Source organism: Patella vulgata, chromosome 3, assembly GCF_932274485.2.
Source record: "Patella vulgata chromosome 3, xgPatVulg1.2, whole genome shotgun sequence".
In the NCBI taxonomy this organism is placed as follows: Eukaryota; Metazoa; Mollusca; class Gastropoda; family Patellidae; genus Patella; species Patella vulgata.
This window is the reverse complement of record NC_065881.2, coordinates 60,885,005-60,901,020: the sequence shown is the minus strand read 5'-3', so window position 1 is coordinate 60,901,020 and position 16,016 is coordinate 60,885,005. Positions and strand designations below refer to the sequence as shown.

The 16,016-nt window shown below is 33.7% G+C and overlaps 2 protein-coding genes across 2 annotated transcripts in view; one reads left to right on the top strand and one right to left on the bottom strand.

Moving 5' to 3' along the window:
* Positions 1-12,337, top strand: part of LOC126814232 (serine/threonine-protein kinase Nek6) — a 16,801-nt gene extending 4,464 nt beyond the window's left edge. Inside the window, exons 2-5 of the mRNA XM_050539265.2 lie at positions 8,485-8,559; positions 10,023-10,155; positions 10,959-11,133; positions 11,649-12,337. Of these exons, the coding sequence (XP_050395222.1) occupies positions 8,489-8,559; positions 10,023-10,155; positions 10,959-11,133; positions 11,649-12,271 (1,002 nt within the window). The 5' untranslated portion in view covers positions 8,485-8,488 and the 3' untranslated portion in view covers positions 12,272-12,337. The remainder of the gene's footprint in view (positions 1-8,484; positions 8,560-10,022; positions 10,156-10,958; positions 11,134-11,648) is intronic.
* On the bottom strand, positions 2,309-16,016 carry LOC126814234 (DNA-directed RNA polymerase II subunit RPB3). The gene is made up of 8 exons (XM_050539269.2): positions 15,828-16,016; positions 14,631-14,680; positions 13,301-13,422; positions 12,677-12,805; positions 8,262-8,310; positions 7,595-7,763; positions 7,081-7,121; positions 2,309-3,161 (listed from the first exon to the last, which is right to left on the bottom strand). The coding sequence occupies exons 1-8, from the start codon at positions 15,911-15,913 to the stop codon at positions 2,983-2,985; spliced, it is 825 nt and encodes a 274-aa protein (XP_050395226.1). The 5' UTR covers positions 15,914-16,016; the 3' UTR covers positions 2,309-2,982.

Below are 16,016 nucleotides of genomic sequence, written 5' to 3'. Positions count from 1 at the left end.
AAGATAACGGTGCATAAAATTATCTGTATAGGGCCTATACAAACGTTTGGTATAATATTATTCCAATATGCTCTGTCAAGGAACGCAGTAACATATTTTTTTTTTTGTGAACTTTCTGTTACAAATGAAGGTAAACTTGTCGGGTTAAAGTGCCACGTGTCGATATATTTTGAAGTATTGGTATATTTATAATTACTATGGTCATATAAGTATTTACGACCCCGCCCTTTAAATTTACACGGTGCTTATGTCTTTAGAGATTTTGTTCAGTTTTGGAAACATTTGTGGGACCAAAAAATATAGGCCTTCACATTCAATAAAAAAAACCCCCAAACAACAGGGATGTATTACTGCATATAGAAGTGTCTATTAAAATACCGAGTTAAGCTTTTGGAAGGGCATGGTTATTGGTGCTTAAAATCCAAATACGTTATGACGTTTTCCAGGTATGACATCACAATTATCGCTAACGCGAAATTTGGAGAATCTGTCGGAAACTACAAGAGGTAAGTTTGGTGTCTGATTTCATCATCACGATATCTTTTTATTAAAGAACAGATTTGCCGAGTGAAATGGTTAGGCGCCCTAAAATTGGAATTTTCCTTCATATTCATAGTTCCTTTACTCACGTGCAAACCCTATTTTCCAAAATTTTCTGGGGGAAGAGGACACTAAAAGGGAGGCGCGTCTACGGTGCCGTTCGCCGTGGACCGTAAAGTGTGGGTACATCGGCGCCCCCAGAAGCCATTACCCCACCCCCTACATTTTTGGGCTAGCTACTGGCCTGATTATAAACAAAATATTTGATTTTACCAAAAATATTATCAGCTTCCGTAACCTTATCAATGAAATTCAACAATAACAGAGCCAGCAGTGTGGTTTCCCTTTTAATAGAAATATATGTACAAAACAAAGGTGTGGGCAGGGAAGAGGTAGGGCCAAAAAAAAAAACAGATACGAGGCCAACAAAAAAAAACAAAAAAAACCCGGCGTCGCTCTTGGCGAACCACCAAAACCCGCGCCGCTCTTATACGATTTCTGATTACGGGCGACAGAAAGCTACGAAGACGGGCAACATAATATCCAATGACTTTATCTCATTCGTACTGATAAGCTCCAGAGATAGGGAGGGATATTGAAATGGGCTTATGTCATGAACCGTTCAAGATATTTTTTTGATACTTTGTATACTAAACAAACGATTATATTAGTTGGGCAATTTGGCTTTGTTTCGGTATGTAACTACTATTCTGGTGCATATCTCATAAACCGTTCAAGATATCTTTATGAAGCGTCGTATACACATATCAAACTATTATAGTAGTTTTGCCGTTGCTACAACAATTCTTAGTAGGGGCCTGTTCCGAAATTTGCGGTGGCGGGTTTACCCGAGAATTTTATAAAACAGGACAATATATCTACTCATTTAGGTGCATACACAGAATTAGAGTGGAGGGGGGGGGGGCCAAAACGGCGGCAATGCTTCGCACGTAGTTTTGTCGACTTATTTTGATGAATGTGGGGGGGGGGGGTAGACGTCTTTGATATTTATAGAAATTAACAATGAAATAAGATATGTTTTAACATAATAAAAAATAATATTACTTGTCTGTACACACTAGTCTTTTGAAAAACCGGCAAAAATGCCATGCAGTGTGCAGTTTGAAATTTTTGGTTTCCTCCAACTCTTCACTAAATTCTAGCTTACACGCATGCCAACCCTACACAAAATCTCTGTTTTTCGTCCTTTCCGATTGACTAGACGCTTTTACTGATAACGGGGAAACGATGCTGAAAAATATGGGGAATGTTCCCAGACGACATAGGGATTGAACAATGAACCTCCAGGTTAATGAAACAGTGCCTTACTCGGTCACTGCAGCTGCCAGAATTTAACAAAACAAGCCCCTATTAATGTCAGCAATAGTTGTTATCAGTAGGCTACTTTAATTGTTGAAATTAATAGCCTTTTTCATCCCACTAATTTAAACAATGCATAATGACCACTGATGAACATGAGCATGACCGCAATTATACCAGTATAACCACATTAAAATGTGGACATATGAAACAGAGAGAGAGAGAGAGAGAGAAATGGGGTTTAACGTCCACTCGACACAAACTAGGTCATTTCGGGACTAACATATGGTTTAATTTTATTCCAATATTTCGCTTGCGCGTAGGGGTCTTTAGCAGTGGGAGGAAACCGGAGGACCCGGAGAAAACCCACGAGGTTGGACAGGCGATCCTACTCCTTGTCACGTACAACTGGGGATTCGAAACCAACATATGAAACAACAACCTTGCATTCTTTATTACATCTTTATTTACATATGAATGAAACAGATGTGATGATGATGATTGACCCGAGAATTAAATGTGTATGGATTATAATATGGTATTATTAAAAATTATATCACTTAATAGTAAGATAAGAATGACTAAAGAAGGCTTGAATAGTTATTTATATAATTTTATTGGTTTGACATCCTGACTTAAGCTTTTTGCATCAAAGGGTTTTTTCTGTTGTTCACAATTTCAGTTGTCTTACCAGTACTCAAGTTAATTCCTTTAATTCATAGAGTCTTATATTAGTGTTTAACGTCTGCTTCCATCAAGGGTGATATCATCTTGGCATACACACAGGGGTCTTTCTTGTTGGAGGAAACTAATTACCCAGTCCCAGAGTAAACCCATGAGGTTGAGAAGGCACCCCTATCTCCAATCCACATACGCTCACACAAGGGATTGAAACTACAACCGTAAGCCAGAGCTGACTGGCCAGCTAGAGCTTCAAGCACGCCACTCCAGACCACTAGGCCATCCCCCAACCCCTCTTTAATAGAGTGTTTTCCCTGTGATTTTATAAATGGGATTTTTTAACATTTTTCTCACCGGCACTGTCCATAAAATGAGACCCCCCCACCTCATAATACATGTTTTTATGAGAGATGCTATATACAATGTTTTTATATTGTATTATTATATAGTTAACACATCAATCTGTATTTCATGACTGAGTTGTGTTTGTACATCACTGAGTTTTTTCTTGAGATTATTTAAAGCAGAAAATACAATAGTTTCTGGTTTAAGTGCACCAGAAGACTCAACATTATAGAAGAATTTGTTAGGTTTAACACCAGGTGTAAATGGGGCTTCAGCTGAAATAAAAGATGAAGAGAATGTTAACAACATTGGAAATGTTCCTGATGTGGACTTTTATATGTGGATGTACCTGTATACATTAAGCTACTAACATCAGAAGATTTGAGCCAAGTATAGGTGACACCAGCTTGTTTTGACCAAATCCTGTTTATATCATTTGCAGAATGACAAATTTTCAGTTCATCATATCATTGTAAATATTCAACCAAGATGAACCATGTCTGGATTGATATAACTTTGATAAATGCACCTTTCACAATATTACAATTTGCTAGGGGTTGTTCAATCCCTCAAATTACGTTCAGTTTAAATATTGGTAAAAATATAACAAAGATCAATATTACAAAGCTATTGTAAAAATGAATCATTTTTGTAATTATATGATTACCCTCTCTCCTCAGTCACAAGAACAGTATTTGTACATAAATAAGAAAACTTAAAAAACATGCCAACAGTGAGGTTGATGTCTCCTGCTGAATTCCCAAAATAAATAGATGACACACATTAATTAATTGCACATTTATCTTTTTCAAAATTATTGACCAATCAAAATGATTATCTATACTTAATCTAAGCATAAAATGTTCACAATCAAACTCAGTCAAGGTTTTTGAAGTACCTGGTAGTGAAACTATACACTAAGTTTCATCACTCTCCATCAGTTAGAATCAAATTTATCTTGTCTCAAAAATCGACGAATGAAATCACTTAGCTTTAGTGGGAAATGTTAATCATTGCTTCGCTTTGCTTAGCTTTAGTGGGAAATGTTAATCATTGAACTCAGTCAAGACATTCACCTAATGAACATCTACATCAAGTTTAAACATTCTACCTCAATTAAAAGCAAAGTCTTGACTAATCATATAGCCTAAGCAGAAAATGCTCATTATTGAATTTAGTCAAGGTATTGATGTATTGAAAGTTTCAATACATCAATACCTTGACTAAATTCAATAATTCTAATTAAGTAAGAGTGTATAGTTTCAAATTGAAACTATACACTCTTACTTAATTAGAATTAAAGTTATTGGTTGATGCTTTGGGACCCGATAACTTTAATTCTAATTAAGTAAGAGTGTATAGTTTCAGTAAGAGTGTATAGTTTCAATTTTTGAAACTATACACTCTTACTTAATTAGAATTAAAGTTATCGGGTCCCAAAGCATCAACCAATCAAATTGCTTATCTCTGCTTACCCTAAGCAGAAAATGCTCATCTTCGAACTCCATAAAGGCATTGACCCAATAAACACCTACACCAAGTTTGAACATTCTAGCTCAATTATTATTACAGCATATTATTATTATTACAGCATATTTATATTGCACCCTTTCATATAACATGTTCAGGGGCACTTTACAAAGTGACAATGTATATCACACATAAACAACAAGATTATGGGCATGTTAACGATTGTATACAGAGTCAGTTAAAAGCCTGATTAAATAAATGTGTTTTAAGTTGTTTTTTAAAAGAATACAGAGATGTACAACATCTTAAACTAAATGGTAGATTATTCCATAAAACAGGTGCTTGATAACTAAAAGAGCGCTGACCATAGGAGACTAGTTGAACAGTTTTGGGCTTTAAAAGTAGTTTATCTGATGTACGTAATGTTTGGCCAGGTGTATAAAGTTCTAAAAGATCTGAGAGGTAAACAGGAGCTAAATTATTTAAACATTTAAAAGTAAGTAATAAAATCTTAAAATCAATTCGATATTTAACAGGTAACCAGTGTAAATTATATAAAACAGGAGTTATGTGGTCACATTTCTTAGTTAAAGTAACAAGTCTAGCCACAGTATTCTGAACTTTTTGTAATTTATCTATAAGCTTTAAAGGTAAACCAACTAAAAGTGAATTAAAGTTATCTAATCAAGAAGTGACCAGAGAATTAACAAGTGACTTAGTGGCCTCTACAGTTACACATTTACGTATTTTACCTATATTTCTAATATTAAAATAGCACAATTTACAAACATTATTTACTTGAGCTCCATAAGCATAAAACTATCAAAGATAGCGCCAATATTACGAGCAGAATAAGATGAAAATATATCACAATTACCAATTACAACAGGGGGGTTATCTTGTGCAGATTTACTTAATTGATGCCTTGAGCCTAATAACAAATATTCGGTTTTATCATCATTCAATTTTAGAAAGTTCTTTGACATCCATTTTCTAATTTCACTAATACTGTTCTTAAGTTGCAATTTTGATAAATTGAAAGAAGATGGACAATTAGGTGTAAATGAAATATATAATTGAGTATCATCGGCATACAAATGAAAGCTGAGACCATATTTTCTGACAATATCTCCTAATGGTGACGTACAGAGGGTAAATAAAATCGGACCAAGAACAGAACCTTGGGGAACCCCAGATGACAAAACAGATTCAGACGACGATTTGCAATTAACTAAAATACACTGTTTTCTACCCACAAGATAGCTCTCTAAAAGATTTAATGCAGAGCCACAAATACCGAATTTAAATTGAAGTCTACGTAGAAGAATGGAAGGGTCCACCGTGTCGAAAGCAGCAGATAAATCTAATAAAATTAAAAATGTACATTTTCTATTATCAATTTCCATTAAAATATCATTTGAAACCCGGGTTAAAGCTGTTTCGGTACTGTGAAATTGTTTTAAGCACTTTGAAATGGTTCATACAAACAGTTATCATCTAGATGGGCCTTTATCTGAGAAGCAATACATTTCTCCAATATTTTAGAAATAAAACTTAAGTTAGAGACTGGCCTGTAATTTTTAAAAACATTAGGATCCAGTGTAGACTTTTTAATTAAAGGGGTAACATAAGCTCGTTTGAAAACGTTGGGAATAGTAGCGGATGATATACAAGAATTAATAATATTGGTAAAAACTGGAATAACTTCGTCTAGACAGTCCTTAAGAACAGAAGTCGGAACAGGATCTAATGAACAAGATTTAGGAGCAGACGATTTAATTAGCTTTAAAACAAAAGATTCATAAACCAAGTTAAAATTTTCTAAATAAACAGAATTTTCTAACTTATCAAAATCATGAGCGTTAAAGTCAATAGTTTTATTTAAATTATCAAGTTCAGTTCGTATTTTCTGTATTTTTATTTGAAAGAAATCAGAGAATAAATTTGCAAGTTCAGTGTCATTATCATTGTCCGGGAGGATAGTACGCTCAGCATTATGGTCCAAAAGGGAATTCACAACTTTATACAGGTCTTTTTGTCTGTTTTCGCCATTTTCTATTTTATCAGAGTAAAATTTAATTTTAGCATCTTCAATTAATTTATTCACATTGTTTTTTAAAGATTTATAAATCTGTTTATGGACATGTAGATTTGTTTTCCGCCACAGATGTTCAGCCTTATTACGGTCCCTTTTGGCTTCTAAAATAGAATCATTAAACCACTGCGTATTGGGACGAATAGTAAATGTTTTCGTTTGAAGAGGAACAAGCGAGTCCAAAATTTCAGCAAGCTTTGAGTGATATTGGGTTGCCTTCTCTTGTATATCTTGAATACGTTGAATGCCATTGAAATTCGAGTTCACTATTTCCGCTTTAAATTTATTTATGTCAAATGATTTAAACCTTCGATATGTTAAAGTCTTTCTTGTTGGTTGTGGTTTCTGGATCATAAGATTAAAAGTTGCCGGGAAATGATCAGATATTAATTAGCTCAATCAAATTGCTTATCTCTGCTTACCCTAAGTAGTAAATGCCCATCTTCAAACTTCATCAAGGCATTAACCTAATAAACACCTATACCAAGTTTGAACATTCTACCTCAATTAGAAGGAGAGTTATTGTGTCCCAAAAAGTGTGACGGACAGACAAACGGACGGACAGACCCATTTTAATAGTCCCCTGCTTCCTTCGAAAGGCGGGGGACAGCAATGCTTATTATACTTACGTGCATCATCATCTATCATATCTGAATGTTCACTCTTTGGCCTGAATAAAAAATTATAACAACATAAGTACAGGTTCACATGATAAAAAGTCACCTACTGATGTGCAATTCCCTTGTGAACAGTAATTAAGCATATTAAATTGAAATAATTCAAAATGATATAGTTGTAAATGATAATGTACGAATCTGTGGATCACATAAACAGAAAAACACTACCCTATTTTCAGTTTTATTATCAGTGGATGATCTGCTGACAACTTACTGATTAGGTTCAGAGTTTGAGGCATGCAGAATGAAAGCATACTTAAAATAAATACTGTTTTACATAATTTATAATTATTAATAAGAATACAAGTCACACTTCTTCACAGTTAATAATAATTACTTAATGTTAATAGTCAGAATCAATTGAATATTACAAGCAAAAAAATGTTTGAATACAAACGAGATGAAGCAGAAGTCTGGTTATATAAGAAGTTATATAAGAAGAATCGCATCAGCTCCAAGAGCTTACCATTCTTCTGGTTTAGGATAAGTTGTATGGCGTAAAGCATTATCAGGATCATACTCAAAACATACAGCTGAAGTAGGATTCCATTTAGCATGTTCTTTAGCTATGCCCTTTCTAGCAAATGCTCTAATCTTTAACTCTTGACCCTTTCTTAATTTAGCTATGAGTATATCTAAAATACAATGGACATGTGTTAAAACAACAAAATGCAGCTTTCAATGTCATTACAAATGTACAACCAAAAAACTATATGGAAATGCTTGTCAATTTCTAAGTGCCATTTAAACAACAAAGCTTATTATATTAATGACTATTCCTAAATAATGAGGAGTATGATTGGAGTTCTACTTCTGGACAGAATTATTTACTTGGTACTAATAAAATAATTTTATCACCATTTATCTGGGAAATGACTTCAGTGAGTAAGCAATTTGGAAAAGGTATACTGGAATAATGCAAAAAACTGAGACAAAGACAGTGTATTACTCAAAATATAAAAACAATGCCTGAACATGGTTATAGCTGTGCCCATAATTTGTACAAATCCATCATATCTTACGTACATTATCTATGCTAATCTTGTTATTTAAATATAAACAATGTGTTTGTAGTTGGTTTGAGTTTTGTGGGTGGGGACGATTGAATCAATCATGCCCTGTAATAAGCTTACCGTCAGTTTCTTCAAATTCACTTGCATCTTCTCTGTGTTTAGATGTTACCTGAAAAACAAACATTACTTTAAATTCTAAGATCCATGAGCAGATAGGTTGTAAAATTATCAAAAATCCGAACCGTCATAAAAATCAGTGATGTCTTTGATGTTTTTCCATAAATTCTGGATACAATCATATTTGTTTTGTTGTAATGTGGATTTAATAAATTATCTATTACAGGTTTATGCTACACATTCCATTAACAGGTTCCTGTCATTGTATTATCACTTGTACATATTGTCCAATTAAATCCAGGTAGGTGTTTAACATAAAGATTATTGCAATTTACGAAGTTGTAAATAGAGAGAGAGAGAGAGAAATAGGGTTTAATGACCACTCAACACAAACTTGGTCATATCGGGACTAACATATGGTTCAGTTTTCTTTCATAATTCATTTGCACAAAGGGGACTTAGCTGTGGGAGAAAATCGGGTGACCTGGAGAAAACCCAGAGGTGGACAGACGACTCTACTCCTTATCACGTACAAGTGGGAAATCAAAACCATGCCACTTGAATCAATGACAGGCCTTGTGCATGCATTAAACCATTCAACCACCTAAAATTGAAAATAAGATAGTGACATAAAGCATGAATATATATGCCCACACAGCAGTTGTGTCTCAAAAGGAAATGAAAATAAGCTTTTTTTCCGGACCCATAATATATCTCTGGCACAGAAAGTCCCACAATCCTAAAAATCAACATGGTTCCTTCCTCACATAATTTTAAAATCAATTAAGTTCATCCTCTCACTGTCGTTAAAGAGGGAGAAAAATGGTTTAAGGTCCACTCTACACTAATTAGGTTATTTCAAGACTAACATGGTTTAATTTTAGTTCAACAATTCACTTGCACACATCAGTTTTGAGCTGTGAGAATAAACCAGAGGACCGATAGAAAACCCACAAGGTTGGATCAGAGTCGTAATCCAGAACTGTAACTAGCCGCTAGACTGTAAACAATTGGCGTTTTTGTGAGTCGATTAGATTAGGTTTTGATTTGCTAGTACGATTTGGTATGATTTCGATTTGATTAGCTATGGTCCACAAATGTGAAATTTGATAATTACGATTTTGTAAGATGGCTGCCATCACGGACACCGATCAGAAAAAAAAAATTGTCTCTGCTAATTATTGATGACTTGTTAAAGACAAATGAAGGTTATCTACGCAAAAAAGGAAAAACGGTTGCCGTTAGAAACAATCTCCTATGTCCAACAAGTTCAAGTATTTTTTGGAAAACTGAAGTGACAAAACATGTAAAAAGTGTCCTGAGAAAACCTAGGATCGAGGAATATATTGAAAAAACTGTAAATGAATAAAATTGCTTAAAGGTGATCTAACATTCTTGTGGACTATAAAGTTAGCATTAAACACGTCAAATGCGTTTAAAAAAAAACATTTTTTATGGAGAAAAACATCAATAAGCATTAAAAATTACTTACGACGTCGAACATTCCGCCATTTTGAAAAAGTCAAATCTAATCGCCTAAACACCTCCTGGGACGATTAGGTCGATTTGCCTAATCAGTTGAGTTAAATCGTCTCACAAATGTAACGATTAGCATAATCAACTTGGTTCACAAATGCGTATAATAGCTAATCGGTCTAATCTAATCGGTTCACAAAAACGCCTAATATTTTTACATTCTTGCATATGGCATTTTTATCTTCATATAATTCCAGTAAGCTTATTTAATCAAATATTTCATTGCAGAAAGATGAAGAAAAGTTTTAATCCAATAACACAGGCAATAATACATCTTCATGAAACAACCAATCCATCTTCATTACAAGCTCAGTGTCGTAGGTCTGTCTTACAATCAGTCACATTAAAACGTCTTAATGAGGTATGTAGTATTCTTAAATTTGATATTTATAGTTTTAAATTTCTAGGATTCAGGGGAGAATAACTGAGTTGATCTGAGTATTATTTCAATTGGGGATTGGACAAGCTGTTTACGTTTAAATTTCCATCTCAAAAGATAAAGCGCTAGTTGGTTTTACAAATTTGGTGGGGTTTTTTGGCGGGGAGGGGAGGGGAGGGGGGGGGCTTTAATTGTTAAATATAAAATCAGCATTACCTCAATATAGACGGATACAAACTTGGCAAATTAGATCAAACCTTTTATCTTTTAACAAAATTATGAGAGATGAAATGGGGTGTAACATCCTACACTTCTGCATGTTATAACTACATGTATAATATTAGGGAAATTTTGCTCAAATAGTGGTGTTTTGACCTACTATTCATTCAATTCTAATTGTCATGGGGTCTTTTTGTTTCATGCACACAAAAGAGTGCAAGGCCAGACCTAGGTCCAGTTAGACACTTTTTCCAGCTTGCCAAGCCCCTACACCACTGCCATGGGTGAAAAGAAGCTGGAAAGTCCTAAGGCACATACTCTGCCAACACCAGGATCAAATGCAGGACCTCAGCCCCTGTGGATCCTCCCAAATCATGAGGTCTGGTATTTTAAGAATGTGAAGATAGTGTTGTCCACATAAATATTGGTATGAAGATAGGGAAGTTGTATGTCTTCAAAGTCAGCATGCTAAACATTTTATGTTGTTGTACATATTATAGTTTATATTTATATACTACTAACAAGTACATTCATTTTTTTTTTCATTTTTTTTGTTGTTATTTTAGGCTTTAACTAAGTTACCACTACCTAATAGAATAGCTGCCAAAGTTAGCACAATGCATCTGAATGATTTTGTTATTGATCCAGATATGTTAAATGGTGAAAATCATTTAACTCACACCTATCCAGCTACTTGTCTTGTTGTTGATTCTGATGTTATTCTTAAAGTTCAACCGAAAGGTAACATTATATAAAATGATTTTAAGAAAAACAAGGCCCTGTGTACACTGGAAGTTGAAATTCGATATAAGAGTAGGCTGTAGTGCCGCTGTTCAGGCAAAATTTCCCTTATGGTATATATGCCCGCCTACATTAACCCAGTCGGAGCAGAAAATTAGAACGTTAAACCCCATTTCATTTCATTTCATTAGTCATTACACGCACGCCAATGTGTAAAAGGGACTTGGGTTTTTCACACCATTCAAATGACTATACGTTGTGCCTCGCCAGGCCCTCCATCCTATACCACTGACCAGGGGGAACCACCCCGTAAAATCCTGATGAACTTTCTCAGCCAACACGAGGATCGAACACATGACCTTATGGTTAGCAAGGCAACGTCTTACTTACTGAGCCATCGCTGCTCCCCAGGATTTTCAGGCTGATTTTTTTTATTTTTGACAGAGAAATATGTTTGTGTGTAGTAAAACATTACCACCACATTAATATACTTGACATGATTTGTGTTACTGTAGGTTGTTCAATAGACGTAAGTCATCCAAGTTATCTAACTATGTTTGAGGAAGGTGATACACAGTTTATAATCTATGCTAAAACCGAGACTCTACAAGATGTTATATTACGGTGTAAAGCTGATAACACCACATTTCAAGAAGATTTTATATGGAAAGTTTTAGGAGCTATTTGTGATCATGTGCTTACTAAAAACCCTTCACCAACAGGTCACCTTACGACCTCTAATGTCCATTTCACAGATACTGGTGGCATATTTATTGAGATCAATGATCAAGAAGATGATCAGGAGGTTACTAATGTAGATATGGGAGCAGCTGCAGCTGTCTATGACGCACCCGAAGTCATCACAAGAAATGATCCAGATGAGAAAGCATTCAGCTGGTCAATTGGATGTATTATTTATGAGTTATTGGCTTTAGATCCAGCTTTCTATGATCGCGAAGGTTTCAACCCTTTTGCTGTTATCATGAGTATTATGGAAGGGGAGATGCCCCCTCCTCCACCAGTTAATAGTTTTCCATACATCACAGATCTCATGTGGCAGTGCTTAAAAACAGAACCAGTTGATAGACCTTCGGTTCAAAATATTCATGCCGAGGCTGAAGAATTCAACAATCGTTAACTGTTATTGTTTTGTTTTTTACTCGCATTGTTGTTGTTGATTTATTACAATGTTAATTTTAAACAAATGATTTGTTAGGAATATATTTAGTAGTTCTTAAGTTTATAAAATATATTTTAATAGATTTTACTATTTACTATTATATAAACATATATAAGTATTAAGTAATGTTTTCATTATTCTTATAAAATCATAATCAGATTAAAAAGAATGCATTTACTAAATTTTTATTTTATGACTTAAATTCTAAACAGAATTATATTCACAGTTTGTGTGTAGTAGATACCTACCACTGTCATAAAGTTAAAACTATTTATTAGTTCCCTACCAGTGTTGTCTTCATTTGTCTGTCATCTCTATCAATTTCGATTATTTTAAAGTTGATAATGAGAAAGGTACACTTACTGGAATAACTTTAGGATTACTTGATATGAGATCAGCACTGGTAACATGCCGTGTTTGATCATCCATACATTTAACATCTAACGTAAACTCAACAGAACATTCAGGACAAAACTCTTCACACGTACAGTCCTGGAAATCAACAAAATAGAAACTATTTAAATTAGTTAGTCACTCTCAAACAAAACATGGCACCTTATATTCCTTTTACTTCAAATTCATTTTATTAAGCATTTAATCATAGAAAAAAGATAGTATTGTCGGATCATGAATTTACTCTGAAAATCAGCATTTTGAAGGCAGTCATAAGTGTGTCAAAAACACTTTTCAATTTCAATACGTTGTGTCAAAAACACTTTTCAATTTCAATAAGTTGCCCTCCACCCCCGCATATTCAAATATAGGGCCTACCCAGTAACTTTGAAGATCACATGTTTATGATAAGACTTTATTGACAGGAGCAATAACTTTCAATAAGGACAATATTATGCACCCACATGAAATGTAGGAATATATCAAAGATAGTGGGCAAGTAATTATAACCTTCTCTCTTTAAACATATCAATGCTCAGTATGCAAACAGTACATTTTGTAAGAAGATTACAAAATACATAAATTTTCTTATACCCTGCTATTCTGCATTTTATCAACAGCTTCATCACTGGTAAGAGGTATTAATCCCAGACGATGTGCAATAAATTCATCAAATAAAACAGTTGAATTGGCTTCCACTTGTACCCAATCAATGGCTGAAAAAACATTAGATTATTATTAATTGTTAAGTAATTGTTCACATATTTGAATATTGATTGGGTACAACATCCACATTTGATTAGAATTGTGTCTGATGAGAAGAATTTTTAATCTCATTATCTTTTCAAAACAAATCGCACAGGATGCCATTTTTCACAGGAAAAAAAAGGACAATCATACATACATACGTACATAACATACATATAAGGAATCTGATAACTCTTTCTGATCTAGGTCAAAATAAAGTATTTGTCATTAACCTGTTCACAGGATTCTACAAAGTGATCAAGAGCAATAAAGAAACATAAAAAGATTGGATGATAATGTACACAATAAATTGTGAATGACAGAAGGACAGGGATAAAGACTATACAGATGTACGATCACATTTCAATGTGGGCCTATAAAAACTCAGACTGAATTTTTTTTTTTTTTACATACAAGGTACACACACTCAAGGCTGCCATGATGTTTTGTTCACATGCAACCTCAAGGTCTTCAAGTTCCTCCTGAATTTTTGGCATATCAATTACTCTTGAGCTGAAAGGTGTCAGTCGGTAAATTTCCAATGCGTGTCCTGGCTTATTGCATGAGCAATCATTGAACAACAATAAAACTCATTGACAAGCAATAGCTGTCCAGTAAAACATGTTTATCCAAAATCACATTCACCAAGACCTCCTACATGAAAAATCGTCAAACATGTCCGGATAGGTTGGCATATATATATAACATGAAATCTTAAAATTTTTATTTGAAATGAAATATAATTTTATATAAGCTTAATGTTGCAGTATTTAAGACACTATGTTTTAGGACGGAGAATTTAAATCAGTACAATAACAAAGTAAATTAATCAATATTGAATATAGATGAAAAAGAGATAAATTTCGTACCGTGTGGAATCCGAATTTGCCCAAGTAAAACTTGGTCATTCCCTGTTTAATGATTAACAGTTTCTTGTCGCAGATGAATTTTTGGAAATCTTGTTAAATGGATATTAAAAAATATTTTGTGTGAAATAAATGGACCGGATATATAAATATTTTGTGTGAAATAAATGGACCAGATATATAAATTTAATGTGTTAGTCATCAGCTGAAAGGAGTAAACTAATTATCAACTTTTGCACCAAGCTTTTGACTGTTCGGATGTTATATATCAAAGTGTAACATCTAACTTGTTTGATTAGGTACACACCTACCTATTGTTGGTACTTCAGCATGACAAACTCTTCTTAATGCATTTGCAACACTGCAATGAAAACATAAAACATTTGTTTTGAGGTACATTATGTAAGATTTTGATAAAGAACTAGCCATTCTTGTTAAAATAGTTCAAAAATAGATAATCTAAAATGAATATATTGAAAATTTCATTCAAATTACTTTATTCTGAACGAAGTAATCACTGTTTGCACTGAATGTTTATTATAGTAACCATGGTGCTGATTATTAGTCTTAGCCTAACCGTTAAAATCTACTTAAAATCGCAGCCATTTGATGGCATCAAGAGTTATTATGATCTTATCATGTTAATAAATGTCTGATTAATAATTTATATAACATTTAAGGACTAAAGAAAGATCAGCAATAGGCAGATTTAGCTCTTGAATAATGTCTCTTTAATAGGAGAAAATAATGACTTTCTAAAAATCAAAAATTAATTTGAAATTATTGGTAATGGTATTATTTTCTCATTACATTACTTCTCCATTTTTAAATTAAATCATTACATGGCCGAACCGTTCTAATCTACTTAAAATCGCAGCCATTTGATGGCATCAAGAGTTATTATGGTCTTATGTTAATAAATGTCTGATTAATAATTTATATAACATTTAAGGACTAAAGAAAGACAAGCAATTGGCAGATTTAGCTCTTGAATAATGTCTCTTCAATAGGGGAAAATAATGACTTTCTAAAAAACAAAACTTAATTTGAAATTATTTGTGATGGTACCGGTATTATTTTCTCATGTCATTACATTATACAATATTTTGAATTTTGGACATTTCTGGGACCCCAGGCAAATGATCTAGTCTAATGATTACATAAATTAGATAACCACTGAATTCATGGAGCGAATTTGTGGATCTAGGTCATTTAATGCATTCAGTCACTAGCAAATGGGGGGGGGGGGCATTAAAAAATAATTAAGAAGAGCATTTTCGATCGGCTAAGGCGTTCTTAGGGGAGGTCTATATTTCATTATTTCTGACTTTGAGTAAAGATTAATTATGAATGGCTCTGAATCAAGTTGATTCAGGTGTATGTAATAAACACTAGTTTTAAGTAGGCATACTTTTGCATAGTCATCTTTTACTTTTCATTATTGTGCTATTTAATTTATATAGTTAAAGGATATTCAGTTATTATTTGGGCTATGGCGATCAATGCACCTTAAATCCGTATCCTCAATGACAAACTTTATATTTTCGGCTGTTAGTTGAGTAATTAAGACAGTTGGTTGATTGGCGTACGGCATTTTAACTAAGTTCTTGTCACTATAAGTTATAGTATACCACTACACAAAACCTTTCTACTCTCATGCTTCCACGGCATAGGATGTAGAAAGCGCCGCCTGCTGC

Excerpts from the sequence above, each read along its gene's own strand:
- LOC126814234 (XM_050539269.2), bottom strand. The coding sequence starts at position 15,913 with ATGCCGTACGCCAATCAACCAACTGTCTTAATTACTCAACTAACAGCC. Across the intron at positions 8,311-12,676 it reads GTAATCCTAAAGTTATTCCA|GTAACATCTAAACACAGAGA; the intron begins GTAAGTGTACCT and ends TTTGTTTTTCAG. Across the intron at positions 7,122-7,594 it reads TATCCTAAACCAGAAGAATG|GCCAAAGAGTGAACATTCAG; the intron begins GTAAGCTCTTGG and ends TTTTTTATTCAG.